This window comes from Hippoglossus stenolepis, chromosome 21 (genome assembly GCF_022539355.2).
Source record: "Hippoglossus stenolepis isolate QCI-W04-F060 chromosome 21, HSTE1.2, whole genome shotgun sequence".
Lineage (NCBI taxonomy): Eukaryota > Metazoa > Chordata > Actinopteri > Pleuronectiformes > Pleuronectidae > Hippoglossus > Hippoglossus stenolepis.
The window spans coordinates 7,161,059-7,177,595 of record NC_061503.1 but is presented as its reverse complement, the minus strand read 5'-3'; the positions used below and the strand labels follow the sequence as shown (position 1 = coordinate 7,177,595).

Here is a 16,537-nt window from a genome sequence, read left to right as displayed (position 1 = left end):
AGGTCAGGATAAAAACCAAAAAATACACCTTTCCATTGCAGGTTGATCTTTATTTTCGGTTCATGTTATGTAACAGCTGCGTGTGTCTGTTTGTATGAGTGTTTTTATCCTTGGTTCATCAGAGTTGTGTGTGTGTGAACTCAATCCAAAATTTAACCATCACATGTGGAGAGAGACCAAACTAAGACATTTCGGTACAGCAATCCTTAAACCAAATATAACCTCCATCAGATTCGTCATCCCACTCTTTTAAAAAGGGTGATGCACTTTGCAAATTAGAATTACAGGCTAACTCTTCTCTTTTCCACAATATGAAATCATTCTGTAGTTTATGACTGTTTTCTTCCCCAAACCCATTAACACTGCATCCATCTCCATTCTAAAAACAAATGGCGTGGCCAGCCGACAGCACGGTTAGCCATGGCAGTACAGAAGGGGGGCGTGTAGCTACATTAGTGGCATAGCTGAGCTCTCAATATGAGAAAGCTGACACACTGGACTTGGTCTCTCGTTTCATATTGTTCATCATCATAAAAACTGATTCAGTCCTGTTTACTTCATTAGACAAAAAATTTTATTCTCCTCCTTCGCTCCTTGTCCTTCTCTTCAGCATAGTTGTGTGTAAAGAGAGAGTGGCTGTTTGGGTTGGCTCTAGCAGCGTTTCTCCTCTGGTAACGAGTGGAAGAACTCCATGCAGGCTGCATCGGCTCCATCGTTGCATTTAGTCCTTTTCTGGCACCAGTTTCAGCACTTTGCCGATGGCGATGGTTTTGCCTGGAGGAGGAGAATGTGAATGAACATAGGGATGACACTGAGATACAAGACTTATGTGCAGTTTGTTTTTCAGAACTTGGTAAAAAATAGGTAAGTAGCAATAAGTGTCTCAGCTGTAACATGCATGTCCTTATAAACCAGGGTTTTAAAGGTTTTTTTTTAAAACTACAGACAGAAACTCTCACTATGTCTTAAGCTGCTTTCAGACATGAACTTTGGAAAAAGTCCTGAAATTTGCCTTTCACATATGAAGGGGGCTGGCAGGAAGTAACTGACTGTGGGCTCTCAGATTCCTCCAGAAAATTTCAGGAAAATCTCTGGACTTCAGTGCAGGCCTGAAAGCAGCCTTTTATACAAACCCACAGGGTCCTTACCTTCATCTCGCAGCGTGAATCGTCCCATTTGAGGGAAGTCTTTGAAGGTTTCTAAGCAGATGACCCCTGCTGCCCGGAGCCTGGCGATACAGACCTGGTCCTGCTTTACGAAGCGTGGTCGTGTTTTGCTTTTCTCTCCACTTTTCTTGTCCACCATGCAGATTAAGGCCTGTAGTCAGGATTTAAAGAGTTAAAACCACAGTCCAGTCAGGTCAAAGATGCACGGCGACACTAAAAATTACAAATAAATGCTGCGGCAGCCGCTTAGAAAAGAGATCAGCAACTTACTGTGATTTGAATTTCTTCAATGCAGGTGTGGATGTGAAGGACTGCATTGTAACCAGGACAAATAATTGATTTGTGTTCAATGATGACGATCTGAAACGAAAGGAGCGAATCAGAAACATACAAAAATAATCTATTATTCTATTTAACGTGTCCTTTGACTTTTTATTTTGGTCATGGCAGGGTTAATGACCTTAACTGCAGCCAGCCAACAGGGGGCAGTGAAAGTGATTTGGCTTCAAGTTGAGGGAGCCGTCATGTCTTCCATCTTTGTATACAGTCTGTGGTTCTAACTAGCTTCTGTGCTCTGAGCACTAGACAATAAACCAAAATCACTGAAATGCTCCACATCAAACCTCGACCTCACACCCCCTCTCAGTCACTGTTTGTATCTGTTGCTATGCTAACCTGCAGTGAGGTGGATTAGATTAAATACAGGAGCATTGTTTAGTTCATCTGTTGGCATCATATTGCACAAAGGAGAACTAATCATGCCTGTGTCACTGCCTGCAGCCTCGTCCTTTGATTTCATAAATAAAGTCTTGAATCATGATTTGAATCCTAACTGACGACTGATGACGGTGAAAATCAGATGTACAATGAGAGCTGCAGCGTGTCGAGACTTTGGTTGTCTGTTTTTTTTACCTGTGCATCAAAGGTGCGACCGGAGTGGCAGAGGTTGTCGGGGCTACAGAGAATAAACCCAGGCAGGATTTCTTCCTCCTCGATGCCTTTCAGCCTCAACTTCAGATTCTCCCCTGGAGTTGCATCGTCCGTCTCCACATCATCGCTTAGCAGGCTCAGTACCTCCACTGTATGCTGCACACACACACACATACACATACATTAGTGTTTGCGATGAAGATGTTATTGCCGTACTGGAGCAGCGTACGTGGCTGGTGTTAGAAATGGAACAGAATCCTTTAGGTGGTCAGATCTTCTCTAAATGGATGAATTAGGTTAATCGTTTAAGTGATCTCTTTATTTGTCCCATGTGAAGACAGAGTAAAGTCACAGAGAGGAGATCTCACCCTATTTGGCATCATGACCAGCTGCTGGGCTTTACTGATGGTTCCAGACTCCAGCTTCCCAAGGATGACTGTGCCCATATCCTGCAAATACACACACACACTGATATAAATAAAGAGCAATCCAAATCACCTTAACTTGTGGAAGTCTGTGGGCAGTGGCAGTTAGGTTGTTTGAAATGGACGTTATCTCTTTCCGTAAGTAAAAGGCATCATAAATGAGCATTTAGTGATCGTAGCTGACACTCATCACTTCAAAACCCAAGTAAGTAATCAGGTCATCTTATTCTGTACAGATTGAATCCAGTACACCATAGTCCCCTTATACTAGGTCACCACCAGTTGAGTATTCTTAGTCATGTAACTGCTACATAAGGCTCTTAGGCAAAGACAACGAGAGAGGAGTATTTAAACAAGAAAAAGACAAGATGGTGAGGAGAAAAGATTATATATGAAGAAAGTTAAGAGCCAGTGATTAATGTCGGGACAACTGTCATAGGCAAAATAACCTGATCCACTTACAGAATGTGTTTAATGGCTTCCAGCATCTACACAGAGACAAATGCCAAGACGCTGGATTTTCTTAAAGAGGAATGACTGCAGAGCTCTTGTGTGTTTGTTTGTGTGTGTGTGTGTGTGTGTGTGTGTCAGTAAGTATGTTTCCAAAGCAGAAAGAAAATGACTGTAGAAGGAGTAAGGACATTTTTTTGGCAAATTGGAGAAAAACCAGACTACATTTCACACCCACTTATCTGATTAGGACATTGCGGCGAAGACGAGCTCTCACAGATTTGTCCTTTTCCTAACTTGATTTTTTAAAAAAAAGAAGGAAGATCAACCCTTCCTGCTGCTCACCTTGTACTTGTCAACGATTGGTAGTCTGACTGCTCCATCAGTGGATCTGGTGAAGTTTGGCAAACTGTCCAGGTGGGAAATAAATGGCAAACCCCTGGTAAAGAAAAAGACAAAAAAACTTTTACTTCAGTGGCATTAGGATTCTTTATTAATTACTGGCTTGAAAACACACAGAAGACTAAAATCTAGGACATGACTCTATGACACTATGACACTATGTTTCTTTCTCAGACAAAAAAACTGAGGTGATTTACTGTATATAGAACACAGCATCTAAGGTTTGTCAAGCGACCTATCCGACATACTGTACTACCATTGAAAAGCATTCACAGGGATGACTTACGTGTACCAGGTGCATTCAGGTACAGGGTCCTTGAGGTTGGAACCTGTGAGTCCAGAACAAGGCATAAAGTGGATGTCCTTCTTGGGGTTGAAGCCCACCTTCTTCAGAAATGGCACCAGCTTCTCCTTACACTCCTCATACCTGTGAGAAGTTCACAAAAATGTTCAATAATTCAATTAATTATACAATGTAAATTGTATGGGATCTGCCATTATCTGTAACTTTGACTATTTTAGTGTCAACAAAATATGTTCTATGTTTATTGCAGAACTGACACTGAGGGTCAAACGCAAATCTATTTTCATCCAGACCCTGCTCACCTTTCCAGGCTCCAGTGGACAGTGGGGTCATCCATCTTGTTAACCAGGACAATGAGATGCTTGACTCCTGCCGTTTTAGCCAGCATGGCATGTTCCCGGGTCTGTCCACCTTTCTCAAAGCCGGTCTCGAACTCCCCCTTCCTCGCAGAAATCACCTGGTACAAACCAATGAGGCGGCAGAAGCAGTTCCACGATTTAGTGACAAACATTTAGACGCAATATCACCTTCTTTAAATCTTCTTCATGCAAACTAGTAAATATGGCTTTATTACTTTTACAAATTGTATACACAAAATGTCTAACTTCACAAGAATCTCAATGGGTATGTACACCATTTAATCTCTGTGTGTGAGTTTTAGGGATCGTTAGCGTTAAGTCCATCTCACCAGGACTGCCAGGTCAGCTTGCGACGCTCCACCGATCATGTTGGGGACAAAGCTTTTATGTCCGGGGGCATCGAGGATGGTGAAATGTTTTTTCTCTGTCTCAAAATAAGCTCTGCCAACCTCCACCGTCTTCCCTTTGTCTCTCTCCTCCTGGTTTGTGTCCAGAGCCCACGACAGGTACCTGTAGCAACCAATGTCAATTTATTATGGGTCACAAAACTGTATCATGTATCATAGTGTGCATTTTCCATGTTTCATTGAATGATTGTCATCTAATTTCACAGGGATTAGATTCTGAATGGCTTGAAAAAACACTAAATAAAATATGGCAGGTCAAATTCAGAGCTCCTGAACATATTTTAAGAATTTGTATTAGCATTAATTCACATATTCAACATAAATATAAGCAGGAGAAAATAGTCATGTTTCTCACCATGTCTCCCTGTTCTTCTCTTTCGCTTCTCTTTCATATTTTTCCAGGGTTCGCTTCTCCACCATTCCAGTTAGGTACCTGACAAGGAGGACACACAACAATGGAAACTTCATACAAGTGACGCCATATTTATTTGATCTAGACGTCATTGTTGGGGCACAAGTGAAACTGAAGCCTCAACTGAAAAGCAGTTTTGAGCAAGAGGGAACCTTCTGATCTGTCGCTGGCAGCCATAGTGGCATAGATGTTCTGAAGACGGACACAGCGAACAACTACGCAATGAAGTATACATAAATATACTTGGGATGTTCATCATTAACTATTAACTGTAGAGTTTTGATCAGTTAATCTGTTAGAAAATCCTTGGAAAATCATCTTTTAAAAAATGTAACAGGTAAAACAATTCGTTGCAATTGTTGTTTTAAACTTTCTGTATCTGAAAGCAGTTAAAGTTAAGTACATCGGGCTTATTTAACAACATTGAAGAGAAATTTAAATACTTAATACTGCCCTTAGATAACTGAAATTTAACAGAAAATTTGATTACTCACATTATCTGTCCTCCAATAGTTGATTTGCCGGCATCTGACACACGAAAAAAGAAATATTTTATGATGAACAAACATTCTATAATCTTCCTCAGATAAAATAATATAGATAAACGTGAGACGCACCTACGTGACCAATAAAGACCACATTAACATGTTCCTTCTTGGGGGCGTCTGGCGGTGCCGGAGCCATTTTGGGTACGGGCATCTCCTCCTCTTCCTCCTCAATCATCTCCTCGTCCTCTTTCCTCGAGGCGCCTTCCTCGCACTCTCCTCCTGTCCCCAGGTCGTCCGATCCTCCGCCACCTCCACCTCCTCCTGGCTCCTCCTTCTGCTCCCACGTCTCTTCCTCCGTGGTCATGTCTGCCTCCGTGCCTCCATTCTCCACCGGAGCTGGAACCATACACATTGAGTACACCTAAAACACTGATTTTCTCTGTGATGTCTGGATGCCAAAAGACAACTCGCAGCTTGGAGGGAGGAGGAGGAACGTAATATACTTTTTAGCTGGACTGAAAACCTGCAGACAGACCATGAGTGGCTGTTGACTGATTTGAAATCCTGGACTTTGTTCAAGCACCGAAATTTCTGCCAGTTTCATCTTTTTTTTTATTTTTAAAACCACATTTGAATAATTTCCCTACATTTCCCAAACAAAATTGGAATGAGATCCCCTCATGCACACTTCAAACATCCGTAGAGAGAATTTCAGAGTAAAGTCACCTCATTCGTCTGGATCTCCTGCACCAGCATCATTCACTCTTTATGTAAGACATTGTTACTTTTAACTGTTATTATTGGTCATTCTTGTGTATTATGTGGACTTACATATGTCCTTTTATTCCATTATTATTTTATCTTGATGACTGGTAGAGATGTTCCGATACCATTTGCCCTTGAAATACCGATTGTGGTACCTGGACTTTGAGTACTGATCTGATACCAGTGCAGTTAAAAACAACAACTTATATAACGTGTGTTAAAAGCTGTATGCCACTAACTAACATCCATGTTACGGTTCTTCAAATGCTTCAGGAGATTACTAGTGTTGTAACTAGCAACACTGGTGCCACCCCTCAAAACTGAAGTCTTGCATGTCGCTGTGGGACTTTCCAGCATGAAATGTCATCAAATTGCTGACATTTTATCTAGCTCTGGTTAATGATACACTACAGCACGACTACAACTGGAGCCGACTTGTTGATAATTCACTGAGCATGACATTCACTGAGGCACTGAAAATTGCAGTGTTATCTGGTTGAACCTAATATACTTTAAAGATTTGAGATCGGTACATAGATTTGCATAATTACAATACTCATTTTTGGCAGTATCAGAGGAATATCCAATACTGGTATCAGAATATCTCTAATTATAAGGAACCTGCTGTAACATTTCTAGTTAGGCTCAACAAAACTAATCACTGACATTTTGAATTTTACAGTTCAATTAAATAACTGTCACTTCAACAATCCAACCTGGCAAACTAAAAGATGCTTTTACCATGTTTGCTTTAACTTTGCTAAGTCAAAAGACAATGTGACTTAGGCAATTTTACAAGCTTTTCAAGATGGCGGCTGCATCAAATAGAACAAAAACCTACCTAGCCGCTGAAGTTATTTCCATGATTCAGGGCTCGTCCCCTATTGGTAAGTGATGAGGTTTACTATAATATAGGCTAGGCTATAAGTATTGCACAGTTATTTAGTCTTTTTAGTCAGCATTTTAGTCAGCAAAATAGCTAGGTCCATGAAGCTAGCATTTAGCAAAGAGTGGAAAGGCTCCAGAAACTGTGGCTGTTACAAGTGATAGGCTTTCTGTTAACTCTTTTCTGTCTTTTCAAACAATATTTCATCTACAGTTTTTGTCTCATTTTTTCCACATTACATGATCTAATTAAGAAAGATTTGAATACCGTATTGTAATCTAACAGCTAGAAATTATGTGTATAACTAAAAAATTACAAAGGCTCCTCTTTACAACAGCTTGTGCACCCCTAGGGGGGCATGCACACCACTTTGGGAATCCCTGATGTAGCTTAATACAAGTGACCACGAGGCAATGAATGTTTTTCAGAATGATCACACATTTATGACTGTACACCTCAAAGGGTTGAAATGTTTTTCCTTTTTGGTAGGAGATGCACTTGACAATTCTGACACCGATCAGGCCTCATCCACTGAAAATGACAATGAGGCAGACGAAGAGATGAAGCAGCATGTACCAGGCCAAGACTCTGTTTCAGATGGAGCAGACAATACCTTAAACACTCCCTGTAAGAGCCACCATGCAGCCTGCGTGTGTGTAGATAAATATTAATGTTGGTTTGATATGTTCTTAAATTATCCAGGTTGTAGTTTTATTTTTATACAGTTAAAATATATTTTGTATAATGTGTCTGCTGTATTTAATTATATTCTGTTTTGGGCGCTGTTTGCGACACTTGAGGATGCCGTAATGCAGTTCATTGCACATGCGCGTGGTTGTTATTGAGCGCATGAACATTGTGGTGAGTGCGAAGTCTGAGGAGTAGATCGTGAAAACGGGACATCGTGACAGGTTGAAAAGACAGCATCGCCAATTCGGTAAAGGATCGATATAAGGCATGTCTGTAAATTGTGCTGGAACGGAAAATAAACCCTTTTTCAAGTTTTACCTGCCTCCTGGAAGTGTGTCGACATTGGGTTTTCACAACAAGGCAAGGTATATATGTTGGACACGAGTCAGACTTAAGAAACACTCCGCAGACTTAACATAAGTGGCCTTTGGTAATGTGGAACGAAGTGAAACGGCCACTACACTCCCGTTGATGTTGTTGAAGATGCCAAGCAGACATCCACACCATGAAGAGGATATATCTGATGATGATGATGATGTCATAAGCGATCCAAACTATACCCCATCCTTTGAGGAGTCGTTGAAGGTGTGATCAAAGACCATCCAGAAACTCAAGGAGATCAAAGTCAAACACAGAAATACCTTGTTGCAGGGCACACACAAATGGAGCGTGACAGCATGCATAGTACTATTGAACGCAAAATAGTTACGGATAACTTCACCACGAGAGACTACGTCATCATACTCCAGACTGCAAGAATCAGGCCATCACCTTACCATGTGAAGGTGCTCAAGCATGATGAGTTCCAGAAAATGAATGGATCTTACTTCATTAGCATCAGACCAGGCAAAAAAGCTGGAGATCCGACTGTGAATCACTTGCGGGCTCTTCAGCTTAGCAGTGAATGCGAGGTCCATTTCAAGCCGTCCTTCTCGGAGGACTCTGCGTGGGAAGCACTGCCACAAAGGGTACAGGTGCCAAATGAGCCGATAGCATGGATAAGAATGTTTCCGTGTGCTCTGCCAATCAAGGAGAGAAAGTTCCAGGACCTCCAGTCAATGAAACACGTGATGCCCATTGAGTGTCATCACCTCTTTGACAATTTGCCACATTAATAGGCATCAGTCAAGAACCCAGCAAAGAAGAGCTGGAGGGGGAACTAAGGAGATGCATATGCCTCCTCAGCATTATGTCTAGTTAGTTTGTTAGTTATGCTTTATTGTTGACAGATTTGAAGGTTTAAAATTGCTTAAGTCACAAAGGCATGTTCAAAAATGTGCCTAAGTCATGTATTCCTCTTATGTTACATAATTGACAGACACTGTTATTAGTATGTCAATAGTCATCTATTGTCATAACATTTTTGAGTGAAATTATTAATAAATATCATATATTCGATTAAGTTTTTTGTGTTTTCTGAAAAAACTGAAAAAATGACTTGGGCCATTAGTTTAAGAGGGTGACGATATGTAATACGTTGTATACTAAAGCATATGTTTATAAAATCTGATTTCCTTCACAAATAATCGAGTAAGAGTTACACTGCTTCACTGTATATTGTCTAATCGTCATTTCTTCTTGTCCACAATGTTCTGCCGAGCAAACAAATACATCTAAATATAACAAACAAACAAAACACTGTAACACGAGTAAACTGCTGAGGCCGGCAGAAGAAGCCGGTTCCTGTGGTAACACCAAAATAAGCATCCAATTTCCGTAACTAAGAAATTATACAGCCCAGCAGTCGCGAACACAAAGCCCATTTTCTTCCCATGCCTCGTTGTTTATAATCAGCCGGTGAGAAATTGCTACTGGCAACTCAGAAGGCCATTTGTGCCCCGGCTTTGTCAACAGCCTCATCGTGATGTTATGAACATTTTCTTTTGGCGAAATGAGAGACGTGAGCATTAGAACATAACGGTGAATACATCTGCAGGGGAGATTTCTCTAAACCACACACACACTGTCTGTCAGACTCTGTCCCCAGTACTCCTATATGCATATGATCGTTTTGTTTTGTCATTGTGTGTCTCTCTCTATGCTACAGTGAGTGATCAATCGCTGCTTTAAACAACCAGTTGTCTTAACTGGAGTGGAGATGCTCAGAATGGTGGGGCAGGCATTTGAATGAGCCTGACTCAGCAAAATTTTTAATCTAGTCAGCAGAAACTGACATTCCCACCGCTCGGACATACAGCAGGTCAGTGCCTTGGACACGCAGCACTTGACAAACAGTATGTGCCAACGAGGTGTCTATTTCGGTCACGGACAAGTGGGGGTTGCATCATATTGAAACGTGGGCCCGTGCACATGGGTGGACCATTGTCATGAAGCAATCGGAATGTACTTCAGCGAGTTATACTGCGTTAAAGATAATTACATGTGAGAGTCCAAGCTTTCCCAGACTGCATCGTGGCTGTAGGTAAATCTACAGATCTGAGTCTGTTACCAAACACTGTGATGTGGTAAAAAAAACCCGGCCTGATCTGTGCGTCAATAACCTGAACACGCAGAGCCTGGAGCAAAGTGTGGATGCGTACCGGCTGTCTCCGCCACCTCCATGCTGGCCGCTGGATCAGGGGCACCTTAGAGGAGAGAGGACAAAGCGTGTCAAAACTTTCATTAATATTTATAAAGACACGGCTGGACACGTCTGACGCTTTGTTGTGACTCTTCCCGTCGTATCCGCCAGCTACTGCGCGACTGTGACACGCGGCTGACACCGGAGCCGACTTGTTGATGAGTTGGTGGACGTGTGATTACTGAGGCACTGGCAGACAGGAAGGCTAACTTAGCGTGGTTAGCACGCGAGCTAGCGAGTTAAGCTAACTTCGGGCTGGCGTCCACTCACCGTCTGCGACTGGCATTTCCGCGCCGCTGCTAGGGGGGAAGCTCGGCACGAACACCGCGGCGTTCACGTTGGGGACGAACGGCTTGGCGTTGACGTTGAGGGCGGCCAAGGCGCCCGGGAGCTCCGCCGCCGCGGCAGCAGCCGGGGCCTCGGCATCGTCCTCCAGCTCCCACGAATCCGGGGCTGTGTCTCTCGGGTCCATGGCTCCTTTCTCCGGAGTTGACAAGCTCCCCGTCAGCGACAGAGGCGGGTGGTGTCTGTGGCTCGGTTAGAACGCGTGTAGTTGCCGGTGTGTTTCAGACTCTCGGTGACACGTTTGCAGAAGTCCCCATTGCTTTGTGAAGCCGCGCACCAGAGAGCATATGGATCCTGTAGCCCGACGTGGAGTGGTGTACAGCCGCTGAAGAGTCCCGCCGACACCGCTAGAGGCCAGCAGCGGACTCCTGCTGACTGGAGTCAACAATCATGGTCACCTCTTCACGTTTCCTGTTTGCCTGCAGGTAAACGGAGTGATCTACCCGTCATGTTGATGCACTATTACAAAATACATAACACACTGTGGGTTTCATTTGTTCCTTTATGTCAACACCTCTGAAACGCAAACACTATTAATAGAATAAATAACATGCAAAGTTGTTTACAGTGAAAGTTTGTTTTAGAACTCAATAAATAAATTCATTACAAAAACATGACATTAAAATGGTTGGAACTGGAACTGGGCTGAGACCCGCGTCTCCTCCTGTCACTCTTTGGCATCAGTGACTCCTCCAGCGGTGATGGCGAACGTGGCCTCGTTCTCAGGCATGTCAGGACTGCAGCAAATCACAGGAGAGAGGAGGAGTTCAATTTCAGCCTCAAATGTTTTCATCGATCAAATTATAGGACATTTGTCTCTCAAAAACATGTTCCCCAATACATCCCATTATCTCACTAAAGTGGTGTTTTAAGATACATTTTCATATCTTATTTCTACATGTGCATATATGTTTAGGACTATTAAATGGTGGATATTTGGTATTTTGAGATTATGGGCATCAGCTAAAAATGTCTGCTGCCACAGAGTAATTATTTAGCAGAGAGCAGAGCCTGCATCTACTTAACAAACTTCTACTATTTATTCCTCCATCAAGGAGATTTTGTTTTCACCCCTGTTTGTTTGTTTGTTTGTTTGTTTGTTTGTCAGCAGGATTACACAAAAAGCACTGAGAGGATTTCCACCAAACTTGGTGGAAGGACAGAACATGGACCAAAAAAGTTACATTTCAGTGCAGAGGAATTTGTTTTCACTTTCTTTAACATTGCAAAATAGGATGTTAATTTTCACCAATTTTCAAAGGAATAATTCATGGATCATGATGAAATAAATCAGGCATATTTAGTGAACTGATATCTATGAGATTTGGTGCATTTTGACTGATTCTAAGGGAAATGTTATAAGGGTTATAAGTGTTGCATTTTGAATTGAGAAAAAACAACAACAATACATTATAATATTTTTTCACACAATAAAATTCCACTAAATCTGTTAACTACCTGTCAAATATTTTGGCAATCCTCATCTCTCCGCGTCCCTTTCTCAAGCTAATCCGCGTGGTGGAGGCGTGGGCCAGGATGTGTCCACCGATTGGCTTCTTGGGATCAGCTTGAAACCTTGAAAAGGGAAGAAATTAAAATGTTCTCAACAATTTGTTCAAAACAATTTAGAAGAGAATGAGTGAATTTGCCATGTCTTACGTCATTCCTGCTCCAGGATCGGCTGTCATTTGGTTGGTGATGAACACGGCTACATTGTACTCTAAGGTAAACATATAGGAATGCCCTTAAAATACATCATGCGTGGTTCGAATCCTAAAATAATCATAATTATAAGAGGCATGACTTCTATACTATATTTATATTTGATTCTGTATGTAGGAAAGTGGCTGTGGTTGTTACATGTAAAGAGCACTCTCTCACACCTTCAGATATCTTCTGCAGCCTGGAGAGCATCTGCGCTAATTTCTGCTGCCGCTCAGCCAGTTCTCCTCGACCAGAGAAATCTACTCTGAACAGAGCCATAATGGAGTCGATGATCTGGCAACAAGGAGGAAAAGAAAAAAGGAGACTCGCAGGCAGAAAGTCAGGAAGGAATCCTACTTTTAGAATCTGATCTGCCTGATCTTTAACACTTTCCCACATTCCCTTGAAAACGAAGCAAAAATGTTTATTCTGAATCTCCAACCACTGCAGTGAGTAAAACCAAAGGAATGATGAATATGTGACAACATTCTTTACAGTTTACTCACCAACAGTTTAAACACTCCTCCCTCCTCGTGGAATTTGGCTGCAACAAAGTCCAACAACTCCATCTGGTGTTCACCTGAGGAGAGAGCTCAAAAACTTGACACAAAAACGAGTGACACAGCAAAATATTACAACCTCACCAGGAGATAGATTTTCAACAGAAACTGCTTTTGCACACCACAGATGTGGTGTAAATGTTGTGTACTGTATGTTCGCACTGGTGTAGGCTCGAGCATAAAGCACGTTGTCCAGCACAGCATCGTGGTCCACGCTAAACCTGTCGGCGATGTCTTTCAGTCTGTCTGGACGACTGAAACCACACAAGTACAAGTCAAGGACAATGTCAAATAAGTGAAAGCATGGTTACATTGTTACACGCACTAAAGAAACATTGTTATTTTTAAGACATGTTCTAAATTACTTAGTCAAGAAATATAAAACATGTTCATATGTAATTGTATGTTTTTTTCTGAGATTCAGTAAATTTCCACAATAAATGTGTGGTATGGTTTCTCAGTACCTTTGTTAGTAACAGGGGAAATTCAGTTTCACAGAACTGCACATCCACAAACCACTTCCCATGAAACCATGAAACCAACAATGGTTTCATAAGACACTAATAACACTGACATGAAACATTGACTGATAGTTAAGAGCTGGGTTAGTGGCAGGAAGTTTTATTAAGTGTTGCTATGGCTACTAAACTTCTGCCAAAGTGCGCTCTGTTGCATCTTGTTGATCTGTACCTGTGTCCTGATGGCATTATGTCAAAGTCTTTTGTCCTGTTTGTGACAGAGAGCATATATGTAATAAACAAGTTGAGCAGTAAACCAGAATGGGTTGGATGATGCTGTTGTACAATAGAGGGAGAAGATGGAGGGGAGACATAGACTCCTTTAAATTTGTGATTAATCTGGCTCCTTATCTGGCAGTTGTTTGAGTCTGAGGTATTTGAAGCGGTCAACCGTTTCAACTGCTTCATTTTTGTGAGGATACAAAGTGTGCTCTGTGTCGATGAAGATGACTTTCCCGCCTGAGTAGGAATCCTCGCCTGGCAGCTGAGCAGTGACTGGAGAAACACACCACAGATTGTGTTTTATGAATTTTTATAATTTGTACAGTGTTGTTTAATTATGCACTTGGGAGCAGACATTTTAAAAAGAGATGATTACTCACCACAAAGTGTGTGAGACAGCTGGGTTTTCCCTGTGCGGAACTCTGTATGATGAAATTATGTTAAGCGTTTTGAGCCAAATGCTGCAAAGTGAAGGATAATTATAATTATACACAGTATATTGAACAATAACAAATGAATCTCCTCGCCTCCAAAAGCCTCTGTGAGCGCCATGCTCTCTACACCTCCACCCAGAAGCTTACTGCAAAGAGAACAGATATATGTTGTAAGAGATGATTCAGGTTTTTTTTAAAGATTCAAAATAGGAGAAACTAGCTTTTTATTTTATACCACACAGTCATAGTATCTTATACAGTAAAACAAAAAATTCCAAAAACATTGGGTCTGTGTTTCTGCTTAAGTTAAATAATTTGCTCCTTAATATCGATAATGTGACAATATTTTCTGTCACTATTTATGCTCTAAGATACTAGAAAATAATTAGTAATCTAAATTAACAAACTTAGCACTTATGTCCAGTTGCTAGAGAAAGGCTACATTATCAGTTTACTATAATGCAGCCCCTGGGACACAAATGAGATATATTTAAGGTATATTATACTAACAAATCAATAAGATTCGCAGAAACCACTATAATTCCCACCTCATACAAAGGCTAATAGATGTCCAGTCTTATCGACCACTCACAGCCCTTAAGAGTATAAGTCCCATTCACCCATTCATACAGCGCTACTATATGCAGTGCTTTTTCTATCACATGGCATACACACACTGTCGGCACAGCTTTCAGGGGCAGTTGGGTTCAATATCTTGTCCAAGGAAACTTAGGAATGCAGACTGGAGCTCACACCAGCAACCTTCCGGTAATTGGTCGACGCTCTCTATCTCCAGAGCCACACCCACCCGAATGGTATATAATTTGTGACGGCATCATATACAATCTGTTAGTGTAAATCCTACGGTCTAATAAGAGAAAATCTTAACTCAAACTCCTGGCTCCCAGTCGTGATGTGGAACACCTGCTTCCTCTTGGCACTGTACTCAAAGGCCGTCTGGAAACCAACACTCTGTAGTGTTAAGAGAATCATGTCACGTATAAAATGTTTTGTGGGTTTTTTAATCTCTTTATCTTTTAAGTGGTACAGGTTGAAGAATCCACACTGGAAAATCCCATCTCACCAGCATTTTCCCTGCAGCTTCCTTGATTTTTTCCACTTTGGCCTCTGACAGGCCCTTGATGTTGCACAGAGCCTTGCGCGTCGTCATCTGGATCCCCTTCACAGTGCAGATACCCACTGACTTCAGCTTTTTAATGTCTGCCATATTCTGAGGTCAAGTGAGGGGCAAGGACAGAGAGAGATGCTGACTTAGATAAATGACAAAGGATCTGATGAGTGTGTTTAGGTGCTGCTGTTGACTCACAATCCCGTGTTTCTGTAGGATGTCAAGGTCTTGGAAGAACGACACCTGTTCAGAGAAAAACATCAAGATGAGGTTTACACTTAATTAAAGAGGGGGCAGCTTTAACCATATACTGTATATAAAGAAGCTTTTACTTGACAGACAGTGGTACCATAACTTACTTAATGTACATTATTGCGGATATATTTTAAATGTCACAGTTTCGGTCTGTACCTAAATTGTTGCTTTGAATAGACAAAGTGGCATACATTATTTATGAACTGATCTTTGTATAGTTCAGGAAGTTTGCATAATTTGATTGATTCTTTCGTTGTTTGATAGTGTTGCTTAATTTGATTATGAAGATTATGGGCAGGTATATATAAGCATTTGATTTCTGCCTTAGCCTTTTCAGTCAACATATGATGTAAAGTCTGTTTAGACTTTGTTCACATTGTCTTTATTCATTATACTTGTTTGATGATGACTGATTAAAAAACTCTATCAATTAATCAATCAATACCTGGACCTTATTTCAGCTCTTTTCAGACAGGAACGTAATCAACACTGACAGCAGCTTATTCATATTAGTAATACTGTTCTAGCTTCTATTTGTGGACGGCCATTGTTCGTTAGCAAATACCAGCTAAATAAAAAGATAAGCTAGCTGCATCTTACCTCGTCATCCTGGAAGCCGGTGTCATCTTCAACAACCTGATCCTCTGCAGACTTCATGTTCACTATTGTGGCTTGAAGGCTAAAGACAATTTGTATTTTAACCGATTGAGTAACTGGGGGCAGAGATATTTAACCAATTAGCATTAGCACAATTAGCTCACCTTCGCTAACCTTTGAAAGTTAGCTAAATTAACAGTTAGCACACGGCTTCTGTATTTCAGCAGCTCACAAAATAAATACGAGCGTCGGTAAAAGTATTAACATTCAACAATAGCTAGTTGGAACATGTGAGCTGGCAAACTACAGTAATAATAGAAGTTAAACAGTTAGCTTAGCTGCTCTTTACTTTCCTGTAGCACCTGGCGGGAAATTCTTACTCAAGACGCATTCAAGTGCAGCAGGAAATTATGTATACTTTCAAAACCCGGTAGTAATGTCGTATTTTTGGGCTCTTATTGAACATATAAAACACCATAAAATGATTGATAACATGATAAAAAAATAC

At 41.3% G+C, this 16,537-nt stretch overlaps 2 protein-coding genes and 1 long non-coding RNA gene across 7 annotated transcripts; 1 reads left to right on the top strand and 2 right to left on the bottom strand.

The window, feature by feature from the left end:
* Positions 1-29: 29 nt before the first annotated feature.
* On the bottom strand, positions 30-10,941 carry gspt1 (G1 to S phase transition 1). Of its 2 annotated transcripts, XM_035145262.2 has the most exons (14): positions 10,536-10,940; positions 10,225-10,269; positions 5,473-5,739; positions 5,350-5,383; positions 4,799-4,876; positions 4,366-4,546; positions 3,980-4,134; positions 3,660-3,800; positions 3,317-3,410; positions 2,465-2,545; positions 2,079-2,252; positions 1,437-1,526; positions 1,149-1,317; positions 30-774 (listed from the first exon to the last, which is right to left on the bottom strand). In XM_035145262.2, the coding sequence occupies exons 1-14, from the start codon at positions 10,735-10,737 to the stop codon at positions 722-724; spliced, it is 1,764 nt and encodes a 587-aa protein (XP_035001153.1). In that variant the 5' UTR covers positions 10,738-10,940; the 3' UTR covers positions 30-721. The 2 variants fall into 2 exon arrangements, with proteins under 2 accessions (XP_035001153.1, XP_035001154.1); XM_035145263.2 differs by lacking the exon at positions 10,225-10,269 and having other exon boundaries at positions 10,536-10,941.
* LOC118100337 lies at positions 10,897-13,648 on the top strand. Of its 2 annotated transcripts, none has more exons than XR_004694424.2 (3): positions 10,897-11,035; positions 11,719-12,335; positions 12,500-13,648. It is a non-coding gene; the product is annotated as an uncharacterized LOC118100337 (long non-coding RNA). The 2 variants fall into 2 exon arrangements; XR_004694425.2 differs by having other exon boundaries at positions 10,906-11,035; positions 11,722-12,335.
* Positions 11,095-16,419, bottom strand: dmc1 (DNA meiotic recombinase 1). 3 transcript variants are annotated; one of them, XM_035145277.2, is made up of 14 exons: positions 16,194-16,419; positions 16,033-16,111; positions 15,376-15,420; positions 15,133-15,279; positions 14,938-15,020; positions 14,142-14,194; positions 13,995-14,036; positions 13,815-13,887; positions 13,037-13,128; positions 12,821-12,894; positions 12,494-12,608; positions 12,270-12,330; positions 12,069-12,185; positions 11,095-11,347 (listed from the first exon to the last, which is right to left on the bottom strand). In XM_035145277.2, the coding sequence occupies exons 2-14, from the start codon at positions 16,087-16,089 to the stop codon at positions 11,278-11,280; spliced, it is 1,029 nt and encodes a 342-aa protein (XP_035001168.1). In that variant the 5' UTR covers positions 16,090-16,111; positions 16,194-16,419; the 3' UTR covers positions 11,095-11,277. The 3 variants fall into 3 exon arrangements, with proteins under 3 accessions (XP_035001168.1, XP_035001170.1, XP_035001171.1); XM_035145279.2 differs by lacking the exon at positions 12,270-12,330; XM_035145280.2 differs by lacking the exons at positions 11,095-11,347; positions 12,270-12,330 and having other exon boundaries at positions 11,913-12,185.
* Positions 16,420-16,537: the final 118 nt, after the last annotated feature.